The sequence below is a fragment of the Notechis scutatus genome, chromosome 2, assembly GCF_049901735.1.
Source record: "Notechis scutatus isolate UNSWTSFEM ecotype Mainland chromosome 2, rNotScu1.2, whole genome shotgun sequence".
Classification (NCBI taxonomy): Eukaryota; Metazoa; Chordata; class Lepidosauria; order Squamata; family Elapidae; genus Notechis; species Notechis scutatus.
This window is the reverse complement of record NC_142010.1, coordinates 142,241,043-142,257,507: the sequence shown is the minus strand read 5'-3', so window position 1 is coordinate 142,257,507 and position 16,465 is coordinate 142,241,043. Positions and strand designations below refer to the sequence as shown.

The 16,465-nt window shown below is 39.0% G+C and overlaps 1 protein-coding gene across 1 annotated transcript in view; it reads right to left on the bottom strand.

Moving 5' to 3' along the window:
* Positions 1-16,465, bottom strand: part of ESPL1 (extra spindle pole bodies like 1, separase) — a 45,987-nt gene that overhangs the window by 12,331 nt on the left and 17,191 nt on the right. Inside the window, exons 12-18 of the mRNA XM_026673949.2 lie at positions 14,059-14,193; positions 12,665-12,784; positions 9,814-9,985; positions 8,755-8,883; positions 7,689-7,845; positions 7,181-7,290; positions 4,236-5,380 (exon numbers count right to left, since the gene is read on the bottom strand). Of these exons, the coding sequence (XP_026529734.1) occupies positions 4,236-5,380; positions 7,181-7,290; positions 7,689-7,845; positions 8,755-8,883; positions 9,814-9,985; positions 12,665-12,784; positions 14,059-14,193 (1,968 nt within the window). The remainder of the gene's footprint in view (positions 1-4,235; positions 5,381-7,180; positions 7,291-7,688; positions 7,846-8,754; positions 8,884-9,813; positions 9,986-12,664; positions 12,785-14,058; positions 14,194-16,465) is intronic.

The window sequence follows — 16,465 nt, the reverse complement described above, 5'->3', positions numbered from 1 at the left end:
GCAAAGCAACAGAATAATAATAAGAAGCATGATAATGTTACCAATAGGAGGGGGTATTAAAGAACATGGGAAGGGTAATAACAATAGTACAGCCATACAACATGGATAAAGATAGGTAAAAAGGTAAAGGTTCCCTTGCACATGCGTGCTAGTTGTTTCCGGCTCTAGAGGGCAGTGCTCATCTCCGTTTCTAAGCTGAAGAGCCAGTGCTGTCTGAAGACGTCTCCGTGGTCATGTGGCCAGCATGACTAAACACCAAAGGCGCATGGAGCGCTGTTACCTTCCCACCAAAGTGGTCCCTATTTTTCTACTTGCATTTTTTAATGTGCTTTTGAACTGCTAGGTTGGCAGAAGCTGGGACAAGTAATGGGAGCTCACTCTGTTACATGGTGCTAGGGATTCGAACCGCTGAACTGCCAACCTTCTGATTGACAAGCTCAGCTTCTTAACCACGGAGCCAACACGTCCCTATGGATAAATATATTTAGACATAAATCAGCACTGTGAGAATTGAGAGTTCAGGAGTGATGGCATGAGGGAAAAAACTATATACTGCATAAAAAACTATATACTGTACGAAATGGTCAAAGCAACCAATTACAATTCTAACATGCAGAAGTAAAGAATGCTGATATTCTCCTTTGGTTTTTTGTTGTACAAAAGCTAAACACCATATATTTACATCAACCATATACTATTCATATTCCCTAATCATGTTCCCTAATCAGGGCAAGGGAACCTATTTTGGGGGAGGTTGGGGGTTGGAATACAGCACCAGTTTGGTATAGTGGTTAAGGTGCTGGTCTAGAAGCCAGGATATTTTTGAGTTCTTGACCTCACTTAGACATGAAAGCCAGCTGAAAGAATTTGGACCGGTTGCTCTCTCTCTTAGCCCAACCTACTTCATTGCACTGTTGATATGGGAAAAATAGGAGGCAGGAATATGAGGTACATTAAGTGCTTTGAGTTGACCAAAATATACATTAAAATGTTGGGATAAAAATCTAATAGTAATAACAACCAAAAACAAACACGGAAAGATAAAGTATTACATGGTCAGTATATTAAAAAAAAATAGGCAAAGCAGATAATACTAAGACCTGGCCGTAGCTAAGAGCAGGAAAACTGAAGAAATAGACAGAGGAGCTAGTTCTGGCTGCACAAGGCCAAGCCTTAAGAACAAATGAATAGAAAGCCAGAATTGAGAAGACAGCAACAGACAGTAAATGCCGCTTTTGCAAAGCCGAAGAAACAGTGGAGCACCTGGTTAACTGCTGCAAAAAGATCGCACAGACTGACTACAAACAACAGTACAACAAAGTAGCAACAATGATGCTTCGGAAGATATGCAAAAAATACCATTTGTCTGCAAGCAAGAACTGATGGGACCACAAAACCGAGAAAGCAATTGAAAATGAAAAAGCTAAAGTGGTCTGGGACTTTAGAATTCAAACAGACAGGTACCTGCTATATAATATCTCAGACTTAAACAATTGTTTATCAGAAAGACAAACCCCCCGCCAAAAAGTCTGAATAGTGGATGTGGCAGTACCTGGAGACAACAGAAGAGAAAGAAGATAACAATCACCAACATCTGCCCGTCCCAGTTCCTTGGGAAGGGCTGGATAGGTTGATAAAAATTCCAAATCTAATCTAAACATCTGGCTGACTGTGTGAATGAGCCACTAACTTCTCATCCTGCCCAACCACTGGTTAAGGTTTTTGGAGCTTTTGATACCACCACTATATCAACACCCACAAGGAACATGTTGATTATTGTTGTAATGCATTTGCAATGAGTAAATCTTACATTTTTAACAAGCCAACCCCAAGAAGCACGTGTGATCTATATTTGCATGAAGTAAAAAAAAAACTTCATCCTCGTATGGAAGAAATTATCTCTAAAAGAAGCACCTATCAAGACATACATCTGGACTTCCAGTTTGTTTCTCGTCAGAGTCGGAGCGGAATCCGTGATTGTGTGTGGTTTCACCCTAACTCACTTGCTGGAGGGTCCCGATCAAGACCAGAACCACCCTGGTGGGGTGGTGAAGAAGGGGGAAATCACCTAGAGGGTCGAGGGGAGTCGCAACTCCCCTCCGTGACAGGAAAATCCCTCCCAAAGGTAAGCTGCAGCGGTGATCCTAAAAAGGCCACCACAAAGACAAAGAACACTCCAGGAAACTAAGTTCTGTGCTGGAGCAGAGAAGTAGCGAGCAGAGTGTGAACCAGGCAAAGGGCATCGCTTTTGAGGTACCCCGGTATTAAAATAAAGGGCTATCTTGGAGGGAAGTGTGTGGAAGCGGCGACCAGAGAAAGTGAGAAAGAAATTGGATCTTATAAAACTTGGATCGGATTAATTTGGAGGAGAGAATTTAAAGGAAAACACTTTAACACAACAAAGGTTTAGAAATTAAACTGGATAACTATTGAATTATGGGCACTTAAAGGGCATAATCAAATGCTGAAATTGAGTGTGTTCAAAAGAAAAGAAATCATAGCTAATGATTGAAATTAGTGAACTTAATAAAAGTATTATATTCAATAAAGAAAGTTAAAGGTAAAAAGACTCAAGAGCGCCACCTGATTGTACAGGAAAACTTCAGTACGTTTAGTGTCTGGTCTTCTCAAGAGTTTGGATTTTGGAACTTAAAAGAAAATAAAAGAAACTTTATTATTGTTATAGAACCATCCGAACAAAGACTCAAGAGTATGGATTGTTGAAAATACATTCAAAAGATATTGGCTGAAATAATATACTGGATTCTGGGATTGAATATATCTATTAAAGAAGAAGATTTTAACTATTAAGAGGAAAGAAAAGGAAATCAAAGGAGAAGATATAATGGAGAAACTCTTTGTTGATATAAGATTGGACTTACAAGAGTCAAGATTGGATTTGCAAAATATAAGGGACATGATAAAAATTAAACTTGAAATGTGCAATTATATGTATTACAGAAATTAGAAATGGTAACTCAGCATACACAAGAATCAAGAGGGAGAGGAGTTCTATAAAGAAGAAGCCAACACTGAAGGACAAAACGAACAATTATTTAAGGGGGGGGGAAGGAATTAGAATTAAAAATTTGTGGTCTGATGGGATGATACAAGGGAGAATGGTTAGGAAAATGGATAAAGGGAGAGGGAAAAAGCAGAAAAGGAAAGGGCAAAAGAAAAATCAAAAGAGGGAGAGAGAAAAATTTAAGAACTGGAATGAGAAATGGGAGAGGAATAAGAATGGGAAAAAAGGGAATTAAGAGAAAGGACCAGAAAATAAAGAGGAATAGAAAACAAACAAGGATGAAAAGAAAGTATATTGTCCAAAGAGTGAGAGATAATGGGTGAAAAAAAAAAGGATAAGGAAGGAGATTCCGCAAGGTAATATGTTGTGATGTATAAGAATATATTGAAAATAGTATTTTATAAAGTTTGAGAAAATATGTGAAATCTGAGAAATATGTGTGTGTATGTATGTATGTATGTGTATATATGTATGTATGTATGTATGTATGTATGTATGTATATATAATGATGGTGGTTAGCTCAAATTATTAAGCAGATGGGATAATTATATTTATAGATAAGGATTGATAAAATGACAAATGTGACAGAAAAAAGTAATATGAGAAATGACAACAGAAATGATGAGAATTTTAGATAACATTGTAAAATAAGATATGAGAATGTATTAATACAACATGAATTGGAACTGGATAAGCTTAATATTTAATAATAAGGATGATGCAATATGAAACTAAACAAATATAACGAACAGGTAACTATGGTCATGTTTGTATTGAGATCTGAAACCTGGAACCACACTGCTTGCCAAATGAGAATTTTTTATTTTAAAAAATAAAAGCAGGGAGAAAATTGAATAATGGAATTCCTAGGTATGTTTAACTGATATGGTGGTAGGCATTTGAAGAGTTTTGAAAGGTTGAAAATAAGCATTGAAGGATTATGAATTTATGTGAAATATATGCACTGAGAGATATGTTTGGTATTATTAATTTTGCCTATACTAAAATGTATGATATATTGATGCCACACTGTTAATGTATTGTTGTGCACATGCAGATTGAAATAAAAAAAATTTGGAGAAAAAAAAAGACATACATATGCACCAGCTAAGGAAAACATTCTTTGCTTTATGAAAATAACATCTTTATTCATTTGCAAGGTCAAAACTCCTTTCATTGCATGGTTACCCCACCCCTTTAGTTAATTACCTTAATTCGGGATTTCATTCTCCTGGTTACTTTGGGAGCCTTTGATAGTTCAGTGTTCAGTTTTGGAGAGGATTCCTCAAACACCACAAATGGAGCCTTGGGGGTAATGATGGACCTGGTACTTAAGGACAGGTTTTTCTTGGAGACTGAAAGGGATTTTTGCGCGGGGGTGCAGAAGGATTCGGTAGGGGGCTTAAGAACAATGGGAGAAGGGTCTGAATCAGAGTCAGCCAGGGCAAAAGGATCATTTAGGTTGATCACAGGCCGAGTTTTGGTACCCCGGGTTCTCTTAGGCTTTGATTTTGAGACAGGTCCTGGCTGCTTCTTTGTTCTGCTTTTCAGAGAAACTGTATTGAAAGTCTCTTCTGTTGCTATTCCCGGCTTGATTTCTTCATTGCCTCCATTAAGAGGCAATGGGGATTTCCAGGACCAAGTACTGGACAGTATATTTTCTCCATAACTGTCTTGTCTAGAGGTGAGAACAGAAATTGCAGTCACAGCTCTGGCAAGTAGGAGTTGGGCCCTGCAGTATTCAAGTTCAAGCAGTTGAGGCCCCTTGGAGGAAAGGAAGGTCAAACCCTTCTCCAGAAACTGCCAGAGTTTCTTCCCTGGTCTACTGCTGTTCATGCTTTGCTTTGTCAGAAGAACGTAGATGTGGGCCATTAGACCATCAACGAGCCCAACGGTGAACTGACATGGTCCGACAGCTTTCTTCCCTTCCTGTTGAGATACACACGCTACCTTCTGGGCGATGCGCTGAGCCACAGAGGTGCACCTTTGCAGAATGGCCTCAAGGAGATTCAATCCTTCCCCTTTGTTCCCAAATGTCAGCTCTCCATCCACAGAGATGATCAGCCAACGGAGGCAGATGGTGGAGAGAATCACATCAGAACATAGCAAACAACAGCACTTATCTGAGTGTCTCAAGAAGCTGAGCTGTTTCTTCAGCTTTGGCCTCAATACGGGTGAAGTAGTTAGAGTCTTCTGTACAGGGACTGTATCAATGAATTCAAGACAGGCTTCTTTCAGGAAAGACTGTTCTTCCTCAGTAGACTCCAAGTGCAGGCTTTCAAGCTTTTTGCCCTTAGGGCCTCCTTTCTTGGGCTTAATTCTCACCTCCCCCTTTCCATCTTTGGTTTCAAACACTAGAAACAAAAGAGAAAAGTTCATCCAGCAATTTATTCTCCTTGCAATGAACTTTAACAGAATGAAAAACCTACCTTTTCTTAAATGCTTAAACATGTTTGTGACCCATCACAAGACCCTCACTTGACACACCCACACTTGAAGCCCTTATTAACAAAACATTGACATCCCCTAAATTCCACTGAAGATGTTACCTAGCCCAGTAATGAAACGTTCGGAAAAACTCAGAGAATCTAACCTTTACCCTCAGGTTTACTCAGGGGTGGGGTTCAAATTTTTAACAACCGGTTCTCTGGGCGTGGCTTAGGTGGCAGGCGTGGCTTGGTGGTCATGTGACTGGGTGGACATGGCTTGGTGGTCATGTTATTGGCTGGGTGTGGCCAACTCAATATCATCGAGGCACGCATCTCTCACCTGGCCTCTCATGATTGTGGGGATGCTGCAACAGTAAGTGTGAAAAATGGTCATAAGTCACTTTTTTAAGTGCCATTGTAACTTTGAATAGTCACTCCACACAAGCAAAGTACCAGCAAAGGAGGGGGGAAAAAACTCCAGAGAAGTTCCTGAGACAGGAAGTCTAGTCCTGCCAAGAATGTAATAAGGGTTAACGGAGAGGCAGTTTCTGTAAGCAACACCAGAATGTTTCCTTCCTGCCTTCTTTACAGGATTAGGCCAGTAATTTCTTCTAACAACCGGTTCTAGTGAATAGGTGCGAACTGGTAGAATCCCACCCCTGGGTTTACTACTAATGTACTTCCTCCCACTAATCTTGACAAGACTTGCAAAGATTCTCCTACTCCAGGGAAGACCTTTTCAGAAACAGACTGAGTAGAACTCATTGTCAAAGTTTCTGTCAAGAACTACTGCCAGAGATGCCTAGCCCAATTCTTTGGGCTCCAGATGTAGGAGTACAAAGAGCAGTTATGTAAACAGCAACTTAGCCCTGAAAGAGAGAAGGGAGTGAGGAAAAAAACTCAAGACTCAACCACATTCAACTTCTTTCGCTAGTCATAAAAACAAATCATTTCACACGGAAACTAAATTTAAGTTCTAAAGAAACTAAGTTCAGGTCTAAAATCTGAAATGCTGTGCCAATGATCCTCAAAAACTGTCTAATGTACTTTTTTTCAGAAATAACAAGTAATGAAATGCTAGTGGAAGCAAGATAGGTAAAAAAATCTGACGTTTTTGATCAAAGAGCTCGGTTTTGTCAGGGGAATTATGTTGAAGTCCCCAGGACAGCATCCCCTGATGTTTTGCTTCCTGATATTTACCCCTGTTGTGAAGATTACTGGAATTTGAGCACAAATCTTAAGAACAGGCTCTCAATTTATTGCTTCATAATTTGACAATGAATCCTGTCCTGCAAATCCTGGCTTCTTATCCACAAAATAAGCTGGTGGGAGATGGCACCACTCATCAGGATGGCAACATAATGTTTGCTTTTTAAGCCTTCATTATTCCTGAAACACAGCTTAAATAAATTGAAATGAAATACAATCTATCAACCTGGAACCTGTTAGTCCTCAGTTAGTCTGAGGTTTTTTTTTTAATAGAGTGGTTGATCAACCCATTCAAACCAACATACTCCTGGCAACAAAAAGCCCTCAGCGCTGCCATGATTTTTGTTGCTTTTAATGCTTTAATGTGCTTAGTTTAATAGTTTTAAGATGGTTTTATATGTTTCCACTTTTGATTAGGAGCTGCCCGGAGCTGGTTAGAAAATGGGCAGCATGTAAATGTCTTCAGTAAATGAAATGAAATAAATTAATAAATTCAACCCTGCTTAGATTTATCACCTGTGCCTGATTCAAGAAGAAAGAGGACCTGCTCAAGATCTGAGCCACACAGATCCAGATTGTCGCGCTGGAGCTCCAGCTCGCTCTTCAGAACCAGAAAGCGAGCACACCTAAGAAGAAAAGTAAAAAGCCACGTGTTATCCTCTGTATCCTTCATTGTTTCGGTAGGCTTAGCAGCTCAGTTAGTCAACATTTCAAATTTTTGACTTCCAGCTGGCATTCATTAACAGAGGCACCCAACTTTATATACACTACCCACAATTCCTTCGAAATCATTCATAGTCCTATTGTTAGCAGTATTCTTGCTGTAATGAGTAGTAAGAGCAACAGTAATGATAACAAGTATAATGTTTTCTGGATCCCAAAGTATTTCAAATTTGTAATTGTCAAGACAAATCAGAAACCCCGAAGTTGTCTGTGTTTTAGTGAAGGGTTAGAGGTTCATTTTAATTCAAAGACTAATTTCCCATAATTCTGCCCCTTTTGTTTTTTTCTGCCTGTTTCTTACCATCGAATGGATTGCACCTTCATGGAAATTTTGAGTGCTTCCAAGCAAAAAGCTTTGGCTTCACTTACAATCTCAGTCTTGCTAAGGAGAGACACAAAACGTTCTGAACAAACAAACATATCTGCCAGCACCTGCCATTTCTGCACCAGGTTATCACCTGAGAAGGAAGAAAGAATAAAGAGGGAAAGGAAAAGCTTTATGTGGAGGTAGCAAAGATGAGCATCAGCTGAGATATTAAATGGTTCGGTTATTGAAGCATTCTGGGATATGAGCAAAATTCTACTTAGCTCACAGTTGGACCACATAACAGCTGTTCTGAGATTCCATCAAGTCTCTTCCAATCATTATCATAAATTTGTCGTTCATGCCAAATGAACGACATAAATTTGTTGTTTTGAAGCCAAAATGTGTTATAATTATGGTACATACTTTATAAATAGGTTAACATACAAAATGAAACTCCAAAACTACAAAACCTTTCCCCAAAGCTAGGAAAAAAAGAGAAAATGGTTGCCTGGATATGTGCAGTCCTTCCCACTTTGCATCATCTTCAAACCTACTCTGGTATTTATTTTTCCCTAAATGTTAAGTTTATCCAATAATTGTTGAATTATTGGTTTAACCAAAACAGACATACAAGGCAATCACTACATATAAAGTAATCATAGTTAAATGTGAAACATGGCAGGCTCCCTTGGAACATAGTGGTTGCCAGCCTTGATTTTTCACAATGACTTTTCAGATTTCTAAAAATTAGGTGAGCATTACCCGCATATTCCTAAGGCTACTTTTTAAAAATATGCAAACTTAGTAGAGCAAATGCATCAAGAGAACAAAGAAGCAAGCAATGTGATTGTGTTGACCCTTTCTTTAAATCCTTAGAAAAGGGAATTTCATCACTAAGGAGTTGCCTAACTTTCAGACAGCGTACAAAAAAATATTTTGTTCAGTCTTTATACTAGACAAATTTAATTTAAAACCCATAGACAGCTAATGGCTCCAAGATCACAGGCTTTTAGCCACAGTGCAAGTTCTTAATACACATAGAAAAACAGTAATAATTTACCATGATCTATAAACGGATGTTCAATAGACTCTTTTGTTGATGCATCGCTGGTAATGAGTGAAAAGTTCAAGAGGATGCTACGGTACACTCTGTGTGCATCACTTAGAGCTGTTTCAGGCGTCTTCCATCCTGTACAGTAGAAGAGAAAAATATTACACCCTGTAAACTTTGACAAACACTTTCCTCAAGAAATCCATGCATTGTTATTATTTCTGAGGAGTGTTACAGGTATTGTGGAGAACCGTTCTTCTGACCTGTGGCTTGGGACAATAGCTGCAGACAGACTTTAATTTCTGCAAATGCCAAAATTAAGAACACAACTTAAACAAAATCCCACTAGACTGTTCTTCCTTTTAGTAATTTAATTTAATGAATTTATATTTTATTTGGGGGAACAGTGTCTGCCTTTAGATGATAATGTAGTGGTTCATACAACACTGTATACAGACACATATGAAATCCACACACCAAACCTTAGTCACAAGAATGCAACCTACAATATTTTCCAAGATTGCACATTTAAGAAATAAGCTGGTTTTCATAATGGTAAATCCACCGCTACATAGTTTTCCAACCTTCCGAGGATGAGAAAAAGGCAATTTAATGGAAACAGTGAAGCATTCCAGAAGCATGGCATCTTTTGGGGGGAGGGCGGGGAGGGGGATTTTAAAGAATGAAAATATTTGTAAACACCTTCCCAAATACCCCATTTTTAATATTTTATGGATGAGAATGGGAGCTGAAAGCTTCCAGGAGGCAAGACCTATTTCTTACTTTTTTAACAATCCATCTTCCCCTGCAAGATGGACTCTCCAAATGGCCACAACTACTACCAATGCAGCTGCTCTAAAAACATGCAGCAGTTATTTTTAATTCTGCTTTTTTTGCTCGAAGGTTTGAATGTCAGTTTCTGGACCAGTCGAGGGTCTTAAAAACCATAGGGTAAAACTTTCTCCTTGAATAGATTGCGCTGCCATTTTACAGTGCTTCAGGTTCTATAGTAGGAAGCATATTGCACGTGAAAGAAAAAGTGGAAACACATTTTTTTTTCACACTCACCTTGAACAGAGAGCTTCTGCCTGAGTGTCAGTGGGAGAGTGGAAGAAGGTAGGATAAGATAAGCAGCAGTTAGCTGGAGAGCACTGGCTCGCAGCAGATACCAGACCTTAGAGGATCTTTGCAAAACTGGATTTTGAAGGATTTCTACCAACAGATTGAGGCCTTCTTCAATCTGTTCATAAATAGAAAAGATAAAGAAACATCAATTGCTAAGACTGTTCTCCATTCTGGAAATCAGCCAGCCGTTTTCAGTAATTCATGTTTCAGATTGCAGAGGATTTGCCAACTCCAGAGAAATTTCTTGAGAATCACAAACTGCAAATTATATCCAATATTTGTTAGTAGATTGAATAAATTAAGAAAGGGGACTGAGTCAATTTCTTGCTTTCTACAGTAGTTTGCTTCCCAGAAAGTTGGTCACTTGGGGCCTTTGAAGTTCCAAGCTCATATTGCCAGAGATCGGTTCTTTATTTTTCTACTAAGCCACATGGCTCTCTGCTACACGTTTTATCATCCAATTAATCTTAGTTCTTGTTGTTCAGGAGGAATGCCTTATATCATTGCCGCTTGAAAATATTTTTAATAATCATTCCCCAAAAGTATGCCAACAATCTTTGTAAAGGATAAAATGTTAAAAATAAGACTAACGTGACTGTGAAAATACTAACAAGATTCACTAACAATTATCACTCAATTTACCAATATAAGCTACTGTACAATCCTCAAGAATAACTTTTTAAAAAATGATTTAATTTCCAATTGTTACTGCACAAAAAATTGGTATCGCTCACTACTGGTCAAGTCATTGGGAGGTAGTTCAGTAGCATCTGTAAGGGCAGGGTGCACCATTTGTGGTAGAATTATGGTCATTCTAGGTATGGAAGGTGCCACTGCTATTTATTGTATAGGTACTCAATTGGGTAATGTATATCTTGAAGATAACCAGTGGGTAATCTAGCTATGATGAATCTCCTTGTCAGTTCAACAAATAAGCACAGCTGAAGTAGTAGTATCTAGGCAAGAAGACTAAACAAGGTTAACTAACTTTTGACAGCAGAGCCAAATAGTAACTATTACAATAGTCTCCCTTTGTGACTCTACAGAAGCGGGATATCCATGTTGCTTTCTAGGATGTTATACTAGATACAACTAGAATCAATGACCATCTTGACTAGCAGCTGAATTCAGCAAATCTAGAGGACTAGATTTAACATAGATGAAGGCCAAGGTACCTTTAACTACAGATTTTTTTTTAGCATACCAGTTTGTTAATCCTGGAGTTCAGCAATGCATATAAAAAGTGAGAACAATCAACCAATGGAACAGCTTCCCCTCGGAAGTTGTGGGAGTGCCGTTGAGACTTTCAAGAAGAGATTGGACTGCTGTTTGTCAGAAATGGTGTAGGGTCTCCCACTTGGGCAGGGGGTTGGACTAGATGACCTACAAGGTCCCTTCCAACTCTGATTATCTGTATTTAATTCCTGAGCCAGCAGGAATACAGGTCCAGCTCAAGGAGTAGGCCATGGCAGCCATGGCTTAGAAAGCTTTACACAAATTCATCTGGTGTGGTAGTTGTGCCAACTCCTGGACCAGTCATTGTTGTAGTTATTTTTATTTCACATTTGAGGTTTTATTATGGTGATTTTAATTACTATTAGACCTCCAGAGTGACAGAAGTGAGACCGACTGCCACATAAATCACATCAAAAAATAAATCCTCTGATTGCATTACTAAACACCACACATCATCAGAACCTAAGTCATCACCCATCCCATAAACCTCTAACCAACGAACACCTTAGCGTCCGAATGAAGGCTGGAAAAACCGAACTCAAAAGCTTTTCTAAGCACTGTATCAGGAATGAGGATGTAGATCCTATATTTGATAGGAGGCTATTGCACAGGCATTGCTTTGACAGGAATTATTTAAATAGCCCAATTACTACAAAACTAAAGATCTTATAACTCTACTATAGCAGCGTTCTGCTTATATGTCTCAGTTTCAGATAGGCCTGCTTGCATCTTACACCAGCTGAGCTTTTAGCAATAGTTGTGAAGTACAGGTGGTCCTCAACTTACAACAGTTTATTTATGACTCCAAAATGTTAAAAAAAATTAAAAAGAGCAGGTGACCTTGGAGCTCCCTTAAGGGTGGCTCTGTAAGTTGTAGGCTGACAAACATTGGTAAGATCTGAAGACTTCCCCTCCTCCCAGGAGAAACTAGTGAGATGTGACCTGTTTCTGCCGGTGTACATATATCTCTGCTTTGAGACTTTCTTCCTTCGTTTTTGTAGTTCAGAAAAAAAAAAGCTCATTAGTTGTACTCCTTTGTTTTTCCCAATGTATTGGTTGGCTGTGACTGTTGACTCAACTGCAGATGCCCACTGTTTCTGATTATCTCTAAAGTGGGAGCATACAACCAATGACCCCAGTTCAGTTGCAACCCCTGTTCCTTGGCTTCAGGCCTCCAGAGTTTATTACTGCTTAGTAATTCCTTAATGTGACAGAAGGGTTTCCACTCTAATATCCATGAGGGAACACTCATATTGAATGCATTTAATTTCGTTTAAATTTTAACTTCAGTGCTTTATCCAAGTGTTCACACAAGATGGAAGAGCTGTAGTCAAACAAACTAATTTTTAAAAAGCTTAGAGGATGTAGAGCATACAAAATCACAATCAAGAGTCGTTTTAGAGTTCAAATCCGGTGTCAGCAGCAAAGGGTGGTTAGAACTGGTCAAATCTCACTGTTTCCAGAAAGTTTGCGTAAGGCTTAAACACCAAGTTAGGCTATTACAGAAATTATTTTGATATTTTTTTTTTATATTTGAAAGACATTCTACCACAAATACCTTGCAGTTTGCTAAATGCAGCTTGCTATGGAGCACAGCCAGTGTTTGATTCATCAGCAAGTAGGAGCTATTATTTCCATCCACATTTTTCAAGCATAGTTCAGCTTCCTTTAAAAGAGTCTAAAAAAAAAAAAAAGGGGGCGGGGGACATTTTCAGAACAGGTAGCTCACTAGCATTTAAAAGGAGAATGTTTGACCACCAGCAATTCATCTCTCAACAGTCTAAGCGCTAAAGACTCTTAAGTTGTGAAAAATCTTTTAAGGAGACTGTTCCTTCATGTACCTTCCCTTCTAGAATGTAAGGTTGACTTTTCCTCTCAAGAAGCTTATATAATAGAAGCAAAGGTGATGCTGCAACACTCTAAATGATCCAGCCTTTGAAAACACCCCTCGCCCTCCAGAAGCTTCAAGTGGTCCAGGACGTAGCGGCACAAGCAGTAACGGGCATGTCTTGGTATGTGCATGTACCGCCTATGCTTTGTAAGCTTCCCTAGTTGTCAGTTTGCTTCTAGGTGTGATTCAGGTGCTACCTATAAACTCTTACATGGCAAAGAACCTTGTTTCTTAAGCCCATCTGATTTCCATAGCATTTGCCCAGGCAATCCAATCTGGCAGGGTTGATGGGCTCTGGGTTCCTTAATTAAACATCATCTCTCAGGACCAGGAACTGCAGTTTCTCTGCAATAGCCCTCCTTCCCTCTGGAATGAGGTTGCCTGTGAAATCCGGATGGTCCCTACTTTGTTTTTGTTTAGAAGGGCAATCAAGGCCTAACTCTCCAGCAGGCCTTTGGCAAGGAAGAATGGGTTCTTTTTTGTTTCATTCCACCTTTTTTCGCCATCTTTTACATCTTATTGATTATATTTTAATTTCTTTATTGATTGATGTGAACTGTCATTGGGAGTCAGTCGTTGGGAGACATATGGCAATCTACTGCTTTCATGGCTTGCCTTAGTTTACTATGAACAAACAAAATGCTGCATTTATACGTAGTCTACTTTCCCCTTCTTATTCCTCCTTCATGAGAGACAAGAAATATTCTTTTATGACACCTGAATCTGGATTTTAGCTATATTATGATTTTTTTTTACACTTGCAATGTTCTTTTATGGTATTTTAAAAAAATTAAAAACAGTAAACCAGAACGTGATAACAATCAGGAGAAATACATTAAACGCCATGTTTCCAATACTGGAGATCATTTTAGCAAATCATGTATTTTGGGCGCATAAACTTCAAGGTCCAATTCCAGAAATCTCCTGTTGCAGAATTTTAGTTGTACTATATGCATGGGCAGACCTAAATGGACCAACAGCATAACAATTGGCTATAAACAAAGGGCTTGCGATGTGCAGTCTGTTGGGATAGTTCTGTTGTGACCACACTTCATACTCACCTTGGCATAACCGGGACACTCCAGCTGAAGAAGGAGCTTAACTATTTGGCACAAGGCACTGGTTTTTCCAACAAAATCTTTAAGTGCACCAGAAAGAGCTGTTATGAGGAAAAAGCTCTCTATAGCCTCTAGTGGCTGCAAAATAAACACAGAACAATATATTTAGATACATAACTTTGAGGGGGAGGGTACAACAGGAAATGTAGAGGATGGTAATGTAATATGTGGAATAGAGATGACCAGCTATAACATTCTGGAAAAATACGATGGCCCAAACCTGTTCCGGTAGAACTGAGAGAAAAGTTGCCATTGTTTAAACAGAAATATTGTCTTAGATTCAAAGTACATAAGCTAAAACAATATGCACTTTGGAAATTATTACTGGAGTTGAATAACCTACTCTTCCCTTTTTTCCCTGAACCAGAAACAAACTGAAGTTCCAAGCCTGGTTATTCAGTCAGTGCGGAAGGCCACAAAACAAGCAACGCATACAAGTGTGTTGCTGGAGACTTTCATTTCACAGAAATTGAACAAAAACTGAAACTGTTAGTACTTTATTAGCAATTTTATGGCCATTAACTTCCAAATAAAGCTGCCATAGCCACTGGTCACCAGCTGGCCATCTACTTTGCTTTCTTTCTGATTGGAAAAAAACTTTCAAACATAAACCTGGACAGAACAGAAATCATACAGAGAACTATCATACATACTGCATGTCATATTTTATTCTATTGCAAGAATTCATTCAAAATGCCGACTCAATGTTTTGGAAAGGTGTTCCATTTTAAAATAAGTATGTATGACGGTGCTTGCTTTGAAAAAACTGCATCACCTACTTTTTCTAATGTTCCTGCAATTACAGAAGTGCAAGAAAACAGAACAACGGCAAGAAGCTGGAAAGCCATAATTCTAAGCATCTGCTACTCACTTTTACAGGCTTTAAGATCTTTATGACTAATGTTCCCACTGTGTTTTTTAAAAACATGCGTATACTGACAGACTACACAATCTCACAAAAACTCACAGAATGCTAGAGATTCAAAACATTTTTATTTAAAAAAAACAAACTGCCAATTAGCATCCTTTTATGACAGCCAATGGGTGAAAAAGTACAGGTGGATGCTACAAATAAAACCAGAAGTAGTCCTTGTTTAGCAACTGCCTTGTTTGCACATACAGTGGTAATAAAGGTTAAAAAAAAATTCTCACCAATGTCTGCATTTATACCCAAATTTTGCTGTTCTGACAGCAACGCATGCTGGAGAGTAACACTGGTATTGCAACATGTCGCTTAGCGGCCATTTCACCAAAACCAATTGAAGTTGTTTAAATGAGGACTACCTCAAGTTTGTTCTATGGCTAATATACTTCCACAAACTCCTTTGTACATTTTGACTTAGTTCTTGCAACCAGTATTAACATTTCCACCATGCATACACATTCGGGAAACCTGCAGAGCTTCGAGTCTTCTCGTATTCATAATTCCCACAGTCCTTGCCCACTGGCTATGCTGGAAGGCCGGGGACTCTCCACTCCTTCCTTCACTAGTCTAGTAATTCATAACCAGTCAAGGTTAAAATCAAAGCTGCTTTTTAGAGCAGGGTTCCCCAACCTGTGGACCATGAGGTGTTTGCCAGGGCCATGGAAACAGCCCTTTGAGCGCGCACACTCATCCTCACTTGCGCAAACAGGCACACTCTATTTAAGCGAGCGGCAGGGGTATGTGCATGCCACTCGTGTAAACCACTACTGCCGGCTGCTCGCATGGAACCGTTCTCTTTCTCCCTCCCCCCCACTCAGATCTGCAAAGCCGGAAACGTTGGGGAACTTGTTTTAGAGCACCTCAATCCAATATCATTCTGACTTAGTTATTATAACTAAGCAAAATAGTTAATCTTGCTTGGAAATTTTCTACTGGTAACACTGCATGCTTGAGAACAAAACAGCAGGTAATAGCAACATGTTGAAGGCCACTCTTTCTCCTATAATCTGATTGGGAAGAGTTAACATTTGTAGTTAAGAGCAGAAAAGATGCATCACATTTGTGAGGTCCATAAACAGTTGTCATCTCTCATCTTCTTTAATTCCTGAGGCACAAGACTTTACCTAAGTACAGGTAGTCCTAGATTTATAGCAGTTCACTTAGTGACTGTTTGAACTTACAACAGCACTGAACAAAGTGACTTGTGACCATTTTACACAGTTATGACCATTGTGGCATCTCCATGGTCACGTGATCAAAATTCAAATGCTTGGCAACTGGTTCATATTTATGGCAGTTGCAGAGTCCTTGGGCCATGTGATCAGCTTTTGTGACCTTCTGGCAAGCAAAGTCAATGGGAAAGTCAAATTCACCGTGTTTCTAATTTAAGAACTTCAGTGATTCACTTAACAAATGTGCTGAGAA